This window comes from Ahaetulla prasina, chromosome 14 (genome assembly GCF_028640845.1).
Source record: "Ahaetulla prasina isolate Xishuangbanna chromosome 14, ASM2864084v1, whole genome shotgun sequence".
Classification (NCBI taxonomy): Eukaryota; Metazoa; Chordata; class Lepidosauria; order Squamata; family Colubridae; genus Ahaetulla; species Ahaetulla prasina.
In genome coordinates, this window is record NC_080552.1 from 1,216,547 (window position 1) to 1,232,978 (window position 16,432).

Below are 16,432 nucleotides of genomic sequence, written 5' to 3' on the forward strand. Positions count from 1 at the left end.
ATTACTGCAATGCTCTCTACATGGGGCTCCCTTGAAGGGCATCCGGAGGCTACAGTTAGTCCAGAATGCGGCTGCGGGTGATAGATGGAGCCCTCGTGGCTCCCGTATAACACCATCCTGCGCAGGCTGCACTGGCTACCTGTGGCTTTCGGGTGCGCTTCAAGGTTTTGGTGACCACCTTTAAAGCGCTCCATGGCATTGGGCGGGCTACTTACGGGACCGCCTACTGCTGCGAATATCTCTCACCGACCGTGCGCTCTCACAGAGGGTCTCCTCAGGGTGCCGTCGGTAGCGGCAATGTCGTCTGGCGACACCCAGGGAAGGGCCTTCTCTGTGGGGGCCCCCACCCTCTGGAATGAACTACCCCCCGGACTTCGTCAGCTTTCCGACCTCCGGACCTTCCGCCGCGGGCTTAAAACGTATTTATTTAATTGTGCAGGGCTGAGCTAGATTTTAAATTATTGGTTTTAAATTGGGTTTTATTTGATATTTTAATTCTAAATTTACGGGCTTGTTAGAATCAGTTTTTTAATTGTTTTATATTGTATTTATATGTCTTTTAAATGCCTGTACACCGCCCTGAGTCCTTCGGGAGATAGGGCGGTATATAAATTTGAATAAATAAATAAATAATAAATAAATAAAGAGGATAACCTCTGGGATCTTGGACGAATTTTGACAACCTTCAGAATGGCAAATTTTAGAAGGTGAACTTATTGCTGAGAATTCTGGCAGTTGGTCATTCTGGGAAGCCGGACCTTGTCCCTGGAACTTGTCGTAGTTGACAAGCAGTGTTCTAAACCTGGGTTTCACCCTCCAGGGTGGGCAGTGCTGCCACTAAATGTTTTCTTTACAGGGCTTCAGGACAGCTTTATGCCCACCGTTCAATTTGGCATTTAATCATTGTAGCAATATTCAGTCCTAATCATATGAGTGTTGGGTGCTTTAATGTATTTGCTGTGCCTCATTTTTAACAGAAACTTCCCAGAGAGTTTTAAGGAAAAGCAGTATGAAAATAACAAAAATAATGATGATCACCATCACCTTTTTCTATCACTCTTTTTCTACCTGGTTTGTCTTTTTTCCAGAACAAAAGAGAATTTTCTGATCACAGCCAGCCAAGATCACACAATCAAAGTGTGGCTTCTTCCTAAATTTCCTACTATTAATGAAAAAGAGAACCAGATTGTGGTGTTACAAGCCACAAAAACAGAAGTAGCACACGATAAGGTAATACATTAAGAAGATCTGAAAAGCTGGGAATTGGATGCGGATGCTGGGGAGGTGGTTTTTGTGTGTGTGTAAGTGTGTGTATGCCTTCAAGTCAGACTAGACTCTAGCCACTGCCTGGACAAGTCCTTGCAGGTTTTTGGCCACATTTCTGCCATGATTTGCTATTGCCTCCTTCCTCGGGCTGAGAGATACCGACTGGTCCAAGGTCACTCAGGTGGCTTTGTGCCTAAGGCAGGACTAGAACTTACAGGCTCCCGGTTTCTAGTCTGCTGCCTTAACCATTACACCAAACTGCTTCTCCGATGCAGATGCCGACTACAAAAGCCAATAGAATGGGATGGATAGACATTTCTATGCTTTGCAGAATCCAGTCAGAGAGCCTCGCCAAAGGCAACCTGTGGATTCCCTGGATGTTTCTGGATCTGCAGAACATCACGTTCAGGATGAGCAATGAATAGATCTCCATATATAGATCACTCTCTGTTTAATTCCCTGCCAATACCTGTCACCTCTGCCCTTTTCCACCTGAATCCTCCCATCCTTTTTCCATCACTAATTTTAAAGCAGTGTTATGTGTGCATGCATTCTAACTCTGGTTGAGCTTGGTTTCAGAGCCGAATTTCTGTATTTTGGCATTAAATATTCTGTTTTTCTTAACAAAAGTAAATCTATGGATGAAATAAAGACATCATCATATTTATGGTTTAAGACTAAGAGATGGAATGTCAAACCTTTTTTAAAACTGGTGGGAATAAATCTGGATCTCATGCTTACCACAGTTACATCCCTAAAATGAACAGCAGGAGCAGGAGGCAGCTGAGCCCAGAACACCCTTTGGCTTGTGGTGTATAAACTAGATTAGATTAACTCAGCCAAAATGGGATTACCATGCAGATCACACGAGGCCGGAAAGTGGATTTTAAAGAGCTAAAAGGAAAAAGAAAAGTGTTTTTAAGCAATTTGCTTTTTCATATGGATAGCCAAAAATACTGATTTTGGAATGGCTATTTAAAAGTTTAGATTGTTGTTTTGTTGCTTTCCTATAACAATCCCTTAAGCTTTATTGTCGTATCAAACCAGAAATATGATGTTATAAGTAGTCTGTAACTTACGCACAAAAGGTGGCTCAGGGGCTAGGACGTTGAGCTTGTCGATTGAAAGGTCGGCAGCTCAGCGGTTCGAATCCCTAGTGCTGCCGTGTAATGGGGTGAGCTCCCGTTACTTGTCCCAGCTTCTGCCAACCTAGCAGTTTCAAAAGCACGTAAAAATGCAAGTAGAAAAAATAGGGACCCTCTTTGGTGGGAAGGTAACAGCGTTCCGTGTGCCTTTGGCGTTGAGTCATGCCAGCCACATGACCACGGAGACGTCTTCGGACAGTGCTGGCTCTTTGGCTTTGAAACGAAGATGAGCACCGCCCCCTAGAGTCAGGAACGACTAGCATGTATGAACGAGGGGAACCTTTACCTTTTTAACTTACACGCACAGAGAGAGAGAGAGAGAGAGAGAGAGAGAGAGAGAGAGAGAGATGGCCCGACTAGATTCATAATCAAAGAAAAGCAATCTATAAGTTATTTAATTAATTACTATTAGATTTTTTTATCCTACTTTTATTACCTTTTCACACAACAATGACCCTATGAGGTGGGTTGAACTGAGAGAGAGTGACTGGCTCAGAGTCACCCAGTCAGCTTTCATGTCTAAGAACTTGCAGTTTCCCACTTCTAGCTTGGTGCCTCAACCACTTGATCAAAGCAATGAAATAATTGCAGATTTTATAAAATAGACTTGAAGTGATGTGAAACACACCTACCTGAGAGGAGCTTAAGCCATCGAGGTTCTGGGGATGGATCTTCCATGCTGCAGGGCAGAATGTAGCAATCGGCACCATAATAAATGTTCCTATAGCTTACAGGTACACTACTGTTCTCTCTTCGTTTTTAGGATGTTAATAGTGTGGCAGTGTCTCCAAATGACAAGCTAGTCGCCACAGGTTCTCAGGACAAGACAGCCAAGCTGTGGAACTGTGAAAATTGTGTGCTACTCGGAATCTTCTCCGGACACAAACGTGGCATCTGGTGTGTGCAGTTCTCCCCAGTAGACCAGGTCTTGGCCACCTCTTCAGCAGACGGGACTGTGAAACTCTGGGATCTGCAGGACTTTAGCTGTCTGAAGGTATTGTGGAGAAAAAACTTAGCAGCTTATATGAATGCATTTCCAGTTAGAAACTGTTTCTCTGAGAGAAGCTGGAATTTATCTATCATAGGAGCAAGCAAGAAAAAAATACTCTGCATAAAAAAGATACTGAAAATTGTGGAAGGCTAAATAGTTCCCTTTGTTATTGAATAAGACTAAATGTTTCAAAAATGAACAAAGCATCACTTTTATTAAATGGTTGTGTCTTATAAATAATACCAAAAGTAGACATTTTCAAAGAAAAAAATAGGACAAGAAAACTGTTCTAGCTTGGCATTTACTGCTAAGACAGCATTGATTCTGCTTATCAGAAGCCAGTTGTGAAGTGCGCCAATGGTGGGCACATGACCACGTGACACTGTGACAGTTGCAAGTGCAAGGACTGGTCATAAAGTTTCTTTTACAGTGCTAGCATAACTTTGAAAGGTTGCTAGACAGGGCAGTTGTTAAGCAAGTCATATATTTTGGTTATGAAACTTTTAACAGCCTTGTCTGGAAAGAGGAATCCTTCTGGTTCTTAGCTTTTCTTTGATTGGAATAACAGATTTTGTTTTGCATGGAAGCAAATGAGTATTTTTACACATTTCTTACCATTTCTCTGACCTGTGCAGCTGTTTATGTGCTTGAAGGAATTAGACTGTCCTCAATATCATGCTCATCTCTCATCTTTCCTTCCGTCATTAGACTTTCGAAGGTCATGATGCCTCTGTGTTGAAGGTCATCTTTGTGAGCGAAGGAGGACAGGTGCTTAGCAGGTATGGCTACCAGAGAAAGAGATTGTTCGCTGAGGCTGATGTGGCAGAACTTCAACATCTCCAAGGAGGGCTAGTAAAACTTTGGCTTGGAGAGCTGGTGCTGGCCAGGGTGCTTAATCTGCATTGTCAAAGGCATTTGAAATGTTTTCTGTTGTGGGAGACAGGCAAAAGGTTTCTTCATGTCTTGGCTGGTATAAAAACAACATTAAATTCCTTATTCCACCAGGCACAGGAGTCTTATTCCATTTCTGCCCCTGTCTAAACATAGCCGTTGAAAAGAAACAGCACTTCTAAACTCTTATTTGTAGAACAAGTCAAAGTCAGATAAACAGAAGAATGGCACATAGTTGATCTCCTTCCCAAACCATGGTATTTGGGAACCAGGTTTTCCATGGTTTCTTATGTGTCCTGACTGTGCAAGCAGTTTCACTTATGACAGGACTTCCTGAAAACGGCTTTCTAGGGAAGAGCGGCCTGGGGGGAGAGAGTGCAGAGATGCAGGCCTGATCCACATCCCCAACTAAGATAAAGGGGATCAGTGATCAGCGCAAAGGTCCCTCTCCTCTGATGCCTCCATTCAGACTTCCCAGTTAGCACATGGGATAAAACAGGCTCATTCTTGTGTGATGAGGTTTTGCTATGTTTTCTGAGGAGCAGGAAAGGAAATTTGCAAACACTTTCTGCTGGTCACAAGATTAGAATGGATTTTTCCCCCTCTTTGGTTGATTCTGTTCCAACTTACCTTTACTGTACTGAGTTTGGATTCCCATTTAGGATTCCTCCTTTCCTGGACATACTTTTTGGGCGAACTGGGGAGAAACCACCCCTCATTCAAAATCAGTGTCTGGCCTCAAATTCCCACACTGCCTGTCCGCCTCTCTTCTACAAGAAAGAAGATTACTGGCAAATTCTCAGCCATGAGAGATTCCATGGCCTTGGCCTGCCTTCCTCACTGCTCCTGTTAGAAGAATTCTTATTTCTACATACATTTGTAGATAGTTTTACTTCTGTTTGGTTTTTTTCCCTTTCTGACTTTGCCCCCCCCCCCACCCATTATTTTAATTCTGACAAGTAAACTATTTTGAGTGAATTTTCCTTTCCAAAGATGGGTAGTGATGCCAATTTATAAATGCTGTAAGCTTAACCCCGGGTCATTCTTAATTCTTGCTTCTCTTTCCCCAAGTGGTGCTGATGGTCTCCTGAAACTCTGGACAATCAAAAACAATGAGTGTGTGAAGACCTTAGATGCTCACGACAACAAAGTCTGGGCCTTGCATGCTAACAAGAAGGATGATACCGTGGTGACCGGCTCCACAGATTCACGGGTCTTATTGTGGAAGGTAGAACCTGCAAAGTTGGCTGATCTTAAGTTCCCAATTCTAGCCTGGCTTGTGTGCTTTACCTTCTTTTTCTTCTTATTTTTGATTTTTATCATTCTCCTTATTAGGCTTCCCTAGGACTAAGTATTCTTCACAAAAAGCGAAAGGATCCTGTCACAGTATTGATTCAATCTGTAATAAAGGGCTGCCATTTCTCAACGACATTGGTCAATGCTACTTGTTCATTTCTTCATGGAGCCAAGCCCATCAGTTTATCAATCTGTGCCATTGATTAAAATTTGGAAACGGAAGTTATCCTGGAATTACTCATTTCCCCACAAACATAGAGCTACGACTGAACGGAACTTATTGTGATACCTGTTAACTTGGTTGATGTTAATCAGAGAAAAAGATTGGTTGATCTTAAGACCTGGGAAGTTTCACATGAGTATAGATGGGACCTCAAATAATCTGGTCCTATACAAAATAGAGCCAGAATCTTAAATTGAAACAAACAAGTACTAGAGCAACTGATACAAATTTGGTGTGATATACTCAGTGTTTTATTTCCAAAAGCATTCTGCACAGCTGAACTTTTGAAAGCCCTTCTGAAAGAGCTTTTCAGTATTGTATGAATACAACCAAATGCAAGCCAAATCTGCTTCTTGCAGATACGGCAATGGTACCTAGATTTATATACCACCCAATAATGCTTTACACCACTCTCTGGGCCACTTACAATGTTAGCATGTTTCTCCCAACAATCTGGGTCCTCATTTTACCGACCACGGAAGGATGGAAGGCTGACCTTGAGCTGGTCAGGATTGAATTCCTGGCTGTGGGTAGAGTCAGCTGAAATATGCATTCTAACCACTGCTTCCCCAGGGCTCTTTCATGGCCACATTTTGCAAACCAGCATTTTAAATTGACTTTTTCCCCAAATGTACTTTGTCCAGGTATTTTTTTTTTGTTTTCTATAGTTCATTAATACAGGTAAACAATTGAATGTAATAACATTTGGTAAGAGAATATATATACAGTGTTTTCTTGGTTGAGTCCTTTTTAATCTTAATTTAAAAAAATCTGTGAATTTATTTTGCAAGCTGTCACAAATTTGGTAAGTTTCCCATATTGTGTGTACCTAAAAGAGTCCTTCTTCAATAGTGCTGTGTTCACTTGGATTGCAAATTACCAGAGAGCTGCAAAGAACGAATGGCATCATTCCAGCTTCTAAATTTAATATAAATACAGTTCTTACCAAGAAGAATCTTGGCAGTTGAGATAGCAGTCAGCATTTTTATTTCAGTATTGCATCTCTTCAGATTGATAGAAGGCATCCAGTACTTGGGATAGGCTGGAACTATTCCAAGGGGTTTATGGATGAATTGTTGCTTTATAGCAGTTCCATTTAAAAACAAGACTGTCTGCTAAGCCCTTGGACTTAATGAAGCTGCTTCATCAACTGTAGTCTACTATTTTTGCATTATAAGAGAGAGGAATTTTGTAGCATGAATTCATCAGGAAGATTGTTCTGTATTTGTGGTGCATCTCCCATCTTTTAGAATCCTTAGGGTGGATCTTCTCATTCCAGGTGTAACTAATAGATTGTTTTGCACTTTTTGCAATAGCTTATCTGAAAGGCTCATTTTCAAGTAGGTGCCAAGATAGCAATTGTAACAGCAACTAAAATTCAGCTGTTAATCAATCCTCCAAGACTCTCCCAGGGAGGGATCCCATCCAAATAAATCCTAAAGTCCGGTGGGCTGGTCTGAACTTCCTCCTATTTACTGTAGTTCCACCATTTCCTCTTGTGTGGCTTTCACACCTAGGACTCCTCAACTTTAGAAAGAGTCAAGAGCCACTGAGAGAATTTGATACCATGTTTTCTTCCTGATCAGAGCTTTGTCTTCAATTTCAGAGGAGGAAATAGAAATAGACATTTGTCTGAGTCAGAACTTTTAACACCGCAAAGGAAATGTTGAACTTGATTTGCAGATGCACAAAATTTTCAGATTCTGCTAGCAACTTTTATTGGTGTCATTCTATGGTTATACTGTAGATATACTTCTACTAATAGAAGAATGGAAATTTGGCCCTTCGGTCTAGAATCACAAGAATAAGCTCTCAGAAACAGACTTATTGTAGTAGTATGTTATGGGAAGACTCATTTTAATTACCGATATAGCTTGGAGACAACCAGGGGGTATCATGTAGACCAAGCTGCCTAAAGATCAATCACTATAGGAAAAATATTAAAAGACATAATTTAAGGCAGGGGTCTCCAACCTTGGTCCCTTTAAGACTTGTGGACTTCAACTCCCAAAGTTTTTGGGAGTTGAAGTCCACAAGTTTTAAAGGGACCAAGGTTGGAGACCTCTGATTTAAGGTACATCATGACATAATTAATTAGATACATATTTAATAGATATATAATGAATTGAATTATGACCTACCAGGAGATCTCCTGAATAGTAGGTGGTCTGTAACTTTTAAAAATTAAATGCAAAAAATCATTAAAAATTGAACCTTTTCATATAAAACTTATCCATATCATTGAGCATGTTTCAGTCAGTCAATATAGTCTTGGATTACTTAGTTATTTTAAAAAGAGGGATTTTCATATTTCAACCCCAAATCTGAAGCCGAAGTGATTGATTGAATTTTGTCTTCCAAGGCTGCTGAAGAGAAAGTGAGGATTGACAGACATTTTCTCCTCCTCTGGATTTGTACGTGCCTGAATCCAGTTCCAAATTAGTTATATGTAAAAGAGACGATGCAGCCTAATTACATCTCGTTTTAGAGTATTCCAGAGATGAATGGAGAGATTTAAGAGCAAGTGGCCTTCCAAGAGAGGCAGGAAGATGCCATCTGTTTCATGAAATTATGAAACAAATTTAGCAGTACCCAGATTGTTTTCAGTCCTCCCTAATGGGATAACTTGGGCAATAGCCAAATGACTTAAATCACTATGTTAAATTTGTCCGGTAAAAATTGTACTTGTGTTACTTTCTACAAGCAGCAAGAAGAACAGTGATTAAGAGAAGATGCTGTCTTTCCAGCTCTTAACCTTCTGCAGAGTAGAGTCCTGAAGGGGGAAAGTGTTCAAACACCAGCCCCACCTGATGCTCCGGGGCTGCCAGAGACCCACTATCCAAAGTTCCTGGAGAGGGATGCTTACTGGTGCCATTGTCTCTGATGGAGGGGGAAAGGGGGAGGGGGTTGGCACATGCTCCCCGTCTATTGGACAGGTCTATGGTCTGTTGCTTTCCTTTCAAAGCCGTCCAAAGGTTTTAAAACATAAAATCACTTCCAATATGTTTTAAAAGGTTCCTATATAATTTTACTCTGGACTCAGAATAATTGGTATTATTGACAAATTAATGTGGTTGCACCTTTTCATGGCAATGTGCCCAACAATTTGAAACAATATTGTGTTCCATGCATGGCTGTTGTTTTGGTTCCAAAAAGCTGGAAAGAGGATCTCATGTGGTTCAAAGGTTTTATTCTCTTCTGAAGCACCAACCACTCCATTGGGCGATTTTTCTATTTGTGTTTCATGTCTCTATCTGTTAAAAGGATGTCACTCAAACAGAACTTGAAGAAGAGCAAGCAAAGCAAGAGGAACAGATCCTGAAGTGAGTATCTCCAAGCAGCATTTTAACATGTTTTCATCTGGCGTCTTCTAGTCCTTTGGCAAGAGGCGCCATCATGGCAGGGTTTGCTTTTCTCCGAGTTGATTCCTTATAGTTATACATATGCATATAGTTAGCATTCTGAATGAATATCTCTGCTTTGATTTTCGGTAGTTTGGAAAAGTGTAATTGTGCAAAGAGAAGTCTCTAAATTTGTTTTGGAATCTGCCATGTGTTGTGTATATTTATTTTGAATGTGGTTATTTAGATAAAAATCAAGTTTCCAAATGGCAAGTAATTGGTGGCATCTAATTGCTTTTTAATATATTGCTTAATTAACTTCAATAGATATAGTATACGAGTTGCAGGCTTGCAAATAAGATTATGAAAAGTTTGAATTTGCCTAAAATGTCTAATTCATTTGCCTGTTATGAAGGAATGCTATGCTTGGACTAGGGACTAGCTAAAAAAACACTTGAACAATTTTCATGAATGACAGCTTCTCAGCAATTCTTCTTCTACCCAGGCAAGTGGCTACCTGAAAGGGTTATTTAATTGATACTGACTGGGGTCTCGGTCCCGTTCACCCAGTGTGGCCACTTCCATAAGTCCCAGCACAATTGGATTGTGGAAAAGATGAACTAGATTCTTCAGGGCAGGATGAAAAGCTACCAGCCCAAACAAAGTAGAAAGCGCATACTTAGGAATTTTAAATGAAGGAGTTTGCTTTCAGAGCAGCACTCTTTGTGATCTTTGCTGTTATGAACATTTTGGGAAATCCTTGCCAAATTGCCCAGTGCCTTTCGATTACCTTGTGCTTACCTTTGCTGAATTACTATTAGAAAGGCAGCCATTCCCTACCTGTTGGCCAGGCAGAAGGGCATCATCTCTTGCTACCACCTATCTCCATATTGCTGGCTTTGGTCAGTCAGTGGCTGTTATGAGTGTTTCCATGGGCTACTTTGTGCTTCAGTCAAACAAACTTTAAGGTTGTGGTAAAAGCTAAACGGCCAACATGACAGAGGAATAGGGGTAGAACTCAGGTGTAGAAAGAACTCCCCCTGTGAATCTAAGAATCTCACCTGCCTTGGGTGGTTTTGCGGCTTTCCGTTTAGCCCTTGTGGCCCCAAGCTCTAGCGAGCAGCAAGCAGTGAGCAGCCCCCATTTGCTTCTTCATGTCTTCCAGAGAGCAGGAGCTGGCTAATCTGCTGCACAAGAAGCAGTTCCTGAAGGCCCTGGGCTTGGCGCTCTCCCTGGACCGGCCTCATACAGTGCTGACAGTCATCAAGGGTGAGACCTATTTCCGAGGAAGCCCGAAAGGCTTCAGCCTTCCAGCAGACACACACCCCAGCCCCCAGTCCCACTCAATGGCCTGGTGCTCTGATCAGCCTCCATAGGCTGATTTCCAAGAGAGCCCAAACGTTACTTTTTCAAAGGGTTTTTAAAATGTTCCCAAATTTCATAACAGAGTTGTTTTGTATATGAACCATCCGGAGATGTTATGGGGTGTCTATACAGATATGTGAATGTGCAGCTAGGATTACACTCTAATCATAATTACCAGTTTGCTGGTAGAAGAAGAACACAGTTGTTGCCAGATTCCCTCTACCTAGTGGCCTTCCCCCACCCCCCCAAAAAAGTGTGTGCGCACGCTAATGGTGGCTCCTGCCTCTTCAGGGCATATTGCTATTGGGAGGGGAAAACCCCCCCCAAAAGAAAACATATTTAGAGAGCTTAAATCTTAAACTTTAGCTCAAGAGCCAATCTAAATGTTGCCAGAAAATCATGATTTTTAAAGCTATGGCAAATACACAGGAAGAGTAACATTTGTTCTATTTCATTAAATCCAATTTAATTTTGTCCTAAGATGACCCACTTTGGTTGTGACCTTATTTTCTTATGAAGTGTATATCCCCTGGTGCAACATCTAAAGGGATAACCAGAATTCTGAGTCCCAAAACATTGTACATCTTGACACACAAAGACGTCAAGGGTTATAATTATATTATTGTATAAGTAAATATATAATTCTATATTATAACTATATTGTCCTTGTAATGTCCTTTAAGGACATTAATATTAAGAGATATCTGCAGCATACTACATTTATTCAGATGAGACTGGTCAAAATTTTGCAGCTTGGGTATGCAATCACACCACCGGTGGTCATTTAGGGACTGTTCAAAGTTACAATGGACCTCTCCGGAGCTACTTATCACCTGTTTTCGAAATCCTGATGGCTACCCCGCCATGATTGCCTTTTGGGTGCTTGGTAACCGGCTTGCATTTGCAGAGTCCTGCAGCACGTGACTGCAGTTTTCAAGGTTTTTTTGGCTGTTTTCAACACTTACTTCTAGACCAGGGCTCCCCAACCTTTTGGACCTCAGGGACCACTAAATTCATAATTTTAAATCCCGCAGACCACTAATATGATCTGTCTAATGACCGTGTGTGTGTGTGTCTAGGTGGTCATGTGACTGATGGGCATGGCTCATGTCACTCACTTCGAGGGGTGCTTGGAAGTGGCAAAACAGCTGGCTCAGTTCAAATTGGGTCTGGTTGAGGAGGCGGCTCAGCAGAAGCCCCTCACTGAGGATTACGAGCATAGGCTTTCCAAGCAGAGGGAAGACCTGTGGGAGTGCAAGGCCAGATACTCCAAGGCCTGGAGGCTCAGTGGGCTGAGATGGTCAGCCAGTTCCAGGCCATGAGGCAGTCCCACTGGAACGAGGCCCTCCAGCTCTTTGCCACCAGCGGCGCTTCCCCCCGGCCTTCGCCCAAAGCCCCACACCAGGAGGGTGAAGCAGACCCCAAATCGGAATTTCTGCCCCTCTCTGACCCTCACAAAAAGACCCCAAAGGGGGAGCAGCAACACAAATGTTCATTGCACGTATCTGGCCCAGGGACCGTGGTTTGAGGACCCCTGATTTAGTGCAATATAAAAAATGCAAATAATTTTTCTGCGGACCACCAAAATTTTCTCATGGACCACCAGTGGTCCACGGACCACCAGTTGGTGACCACTGTTCTAGACGCCTATTGCGTGTAATTGATTCATTTAATGATCATCACAAAAATGGTCATAAATTTGGGTGTAGTCACATGGCAATGACTGCCACGACTTATGACCATAATTCCAGGCTCAATTACAGATGTAAGTCAAGGTTTGTAGTTTGTCCAGCGCAGCCCTGAGAATATGATGGAGGGAGGGTGTCTTTCTCAGTAGAGAGCAGGATCACAGGTGGAGTAATCAATTTTGTCCCCTTGTTTTCTGCCCACTGGGAATTTGATCACGATCTTGTCTCCCTCAGCCGTCCTAAAGGAGCCCAGAGGAAAAGAAGACTTGGCAAAGAACTTGATGAAGTTACGGACAGACCAAAAGGGTCAGTATGCATCCCAGTTGGCCCAGCTTCTGTGTGCACATGGGGTTTTTTTTTTTATGTATATAGGTGCATGCAGACATCTGTGCGTGTTTACAAAAGACAAACTAGGCAGGTCATAGGAGGACGTTCTCGGTCCAAACTTCTTTCTTTTTATTGAAAATTGGCCCTTTGGAGGGACACAGTGTGGTATAGTAATTAAGACATCAGGCTGGAGAAAAGGAGACTGTGAGTTCTAGTCCCATGTTAGACAAAATCCACCTAGGTGACCTTGGGCTGGAGTCGCTCAGCTTTAAGAAAGACTCGATAGCAAACTACTTCTGGAAAAAAACTTGCAAAGATAGGACTTGTCCAGACAGTCTCCGAGAATCAGACTTGATTGAACAGAAGGGGAAATAATCCCTTTGGAACAAAAGACCATTGAGCAGCTTGATCTTTGTCCCCTTCTTTTTTCTGGTTAAATACTCCCACTCCTGGCATTTTTTCTCCTGACTGGAGGCAAGAAGTCAGCCTAGCTACCTATTTTCCTTTACAGATAGAACAGTTCTCCTGGGGACTTCCTCCTCTAGCCAAGAAACTCAAACTAAGAAGCTTTGCCTTTCAGAGCCAGGAAACATTAGTCCAGCTGGAAGAACGCCATTCTTCTTTTTTTTTTTATAGTAATTTTATTAAAAAATAGAGGTGCAACAATAAAAAACTAATATAAACTAAAAATAGGAATAAAAATGGCACAGAAAAAGAAAAATAGAAAAGAAAGAAAAATAAGAGTGTAGTAAAGAAAATGAAAAGAAATGTATAAAGAAATGACTTCCTCCTTCACAAGTATAAATGACCTTAATAATTTATCACCTTTTTAAAAAATGAAACAAATCTGCTTTTCCCATCTCTTATCTATAAACAAACCCTTAAAAGCTCATCATTTAAGTTCTGATCATCAAAAGTCCATTAAGGGCCCAGAGATAACCACATATCTATTTTAAATTTGATCAAATAAACCAACTTTATATTCCTTCTTTTTAACAATCTTGATCTTTTTAGTTCCTTAATATTCTAGAACATGGGTTTTTCCCCATTTTTTCTTTGTTCCTTTTCACAAAATTATTCAAAGCTTTAACCAGCCTCTTATATAGGAAAATCATCCAGGTCACTTCTTGGTTTGTTATTTGTATATCCCTTTTTAATTATTGAGACATCAACACAATTATTTTGTATATCCAGAGTAGCATCTTTTTACATATTATTCTTGTAGCCTGTCATTTATAAATCCATTTTCAGATCAGTCTCAGGTCTCAGCCTTGCCTAATAAAATTTGTTTCTCTTCTATAACATATTTTTATATGTTATAGCTGAAGACCTATCTGTTTATTCGTGCAGGACTGGCATAGGAATTTTAAGTGGTTTTTAATATTTGATATAAATTTTATAAATTTTATGGGGTTTTTATGATCTTAAATGTTTGGCCTTATGTTTAATAAGTTTTTTAATCTATTGTTTTATTTGTATATTATTGCTGTTTTATCTTGGCTGTAAACCGCCCTGAGTCCTTTGGGAGAAGGGCGGTATAAAAATCCAATAAATAATAAAATAATAATAATAATAATAATAATAATAATAATAATAATAATAATAATAATAATAATAATAATAATAATAATAATAATAATAATAATAATTTTAAATACTATATTTAGAGGCAGTCAATTAATATTAACTTGTGGGTCCATTGTTCAAAAATATCCTTCAGTGTGTTGAATGTTAAAATATTTTGTTCCATATTGTATTTGTAAATCAAATGCAAGTGTTCTTTTTCTCTAATTGTAATATTTAGTTCCTTCTAATTTCCTCTAGTGTCCAACTTTCAAAATCTCATTGTATTATGTTTCAAAACTTCAAGTTGGTTCAGCAGTCCGCATATTTCTGCACAAATCAAGATTTGTGCACGTAACACCTTTTTTATGGGACCTGCATTGGTTACTGATTAACTGATTAAGGGGCTAGTTATCACCTTTAAAGGCCTACTCCAGCCCACTGGAGCAGGAAGGCATGGTATGTTGCAGATCCCATCTTTTAGGGAAGTACGTCTAGTGGGACTAAGGAAAAAGTCCTCTTCTGTGGTGGCTCCCTCCCTTTGGAATACCATTTCCCTGGAGATAAGATTGACACCCCCCCCTCCCTACTTTCTACTTTTCTGGAAAGCCCTGAAGACATGGAGACCCCTGATTGATATGGAGCCAATAAGGCGGCTGGTATGATTGCATGGTTGCTGTCATGGGGCCTGGAAGGTGGGATGGTAAGTTTATGGGCTCTTACATAGTGAAATGTTCATATGATAAGTTGCCTGGAGTCATCTTTTGTGAGTTAACTGTTTGTTAGTTTGTTTAATAAAGCAGGCAGGTAAGGGGCACCTAATCTCACAACTCTTAACAGGGTAAGTATGAACTCAGCAGGCCCTCATTGCTAATGTGTCTTTCTTGTGCTTTTTCCCCAGAGGCAGTTCTGAAGTTTTCCATCACGTGGAACACCAACACACGGAACTGCCATGAAGCCCAGGCAGTGGTAGAGATCCTCCTCAAGCATGAGAATCCAGAGGATCTCTTGAAGTATGAAGGGATCAAAACTGCGGTGGAGTCTCTCCTGCCCTACACAGGCAAGTAGCTCTTCTTCCAACTTCGTCAGTAAATGATGGCCCTTGTTTCTCCAAGAAATCTGCTCTTTAATAGGATGAAAGGGCTTTGACTTTAACAGTTGAAATGTACGTTTGTTATTTTGAGAAATACACACAAGTTCTTTTTTTTTTGTACAAGTTTTTATTGATTTTTTTAGTTTTCCCCCCCGCACACATACATCATGAACAAAGTATTGGCCATATCATATCTTATACAATTCAATATATTCAAATATATTTTACTTAGTTACAGTTTTTGCCAAAATATTCTTTTTTTCGTAGTTTTTTATTCATTTCCTAATATTTCCTTGCTCATTTTATTAAATCACATCTTCTTTCGCCCTCAAATTCTAATTTCTCCATTTTTATTCATATTCATTCCCTCTCATTCTTTCTTTCTTTTTTAACTATTTCAATTTTTATCCTAATATATTCAAATATATTTGGGGTTGTCTTTCCTCCATTTCCTTTTCACAGCAGTCCTTTCTTCTCCTTTCCCTCCTTTCCCTCCCTCCTTTCTTCGTACTTACTTTCTTCTCTCTACTCCTTCTCTACGTCCCTTTCCTTTCTCCTCCTCCACCCTACTTCCTCCCTATCTAACCTTCTCTCCTACTCTTATTTCCCCTACCTTACCTCCTCTCCTCTTTCCTTTCTTCTTTCTCTCTCCCTCCTTCTCCCTTTCCATCTCTCTCCTTCTTCTTATCTCTCTCCATTGCTGTATTTATTTTCAATATTTCTAGTGTCCAGACAACCTCGATTTTCTCATTTATTATGCATACTTTTCAAACCTCCCCTCCTATATTTTAAACATTAACATTGTCTTCATTTTATTCCATTTATATCATACAGTTAATTAATGCAACTTTCCACCTATTTTACATTTCTGTTCACAGTTCAATACTTAGCATTTTCTTCCAATAGTGTACATCATTTCAATTTTATTCCCTTTTATATCTTAATTTCAATCATTTTCATTTATAAACCATGCTATCTTTCATATTTCATCTGCTGCATTTTCCATTCTTTTATATGTTTAAAATTTATTTCCTTGCCATCAACTTTAATTCTCTTTCATTCCATGCATTTTCAGACACAAACAGAAAAAGAAAACATATCTACCACTACTTTAGTTTCTTTTCTTCTATTCATTCTGCTCCTACTTTTAATCATTTTCTTTCAGTCTCTCCCAGATCTCATCTATTAATATTTTTCTCCCTTTCTCCCATTCTTTCATCATCTTCTTTCTCCCTTTCTTGCT

The 16,432-nt window shown here is 40.3% G+C and overlaps 1 protein-coding gene across 1 annotated transcript in view; it reads left to right on the forward strand.

The window, feature by feature from the left end:
- Positions 1–16,432, forward strand: part of TBL3 (transducin beta like 3) — a 38,793-nt gene that overhangs the window by 18,962 nt on the left and 3,399 nt on the right. The window contains exons 14-21 of the mRNA XM_058157411.1: positions 1,089–1,230; positions 3,175–3,405; positions 4,111–4,181; positions 5,365–5,521; positions 9,077–9,135; positions 10,319–10,422; positions 12,441–12,512; positions 14,998–15,156. Coding sequence (XP_058013394.1) covers positions 1,089–1,230; positions 3,175–3,405; positions 4,111–4,181; positions 5,365–5,521; positions 9,077–9,135; positions 10,319–10,422; positions 12,441–12,512; positions 14,998–15,156 — 995 coding nt within the window. The remainder of the gene's footprint in view (positions 1–1,088; positions 1,231–3,174; positions 3,406–4,110; positions 4,182–5,364; positions 5,522–9,076; positions 9,136–10,318; positions 10,423–12,440; positions 12,513–14,997; positions 15,157–16,432) is intronic.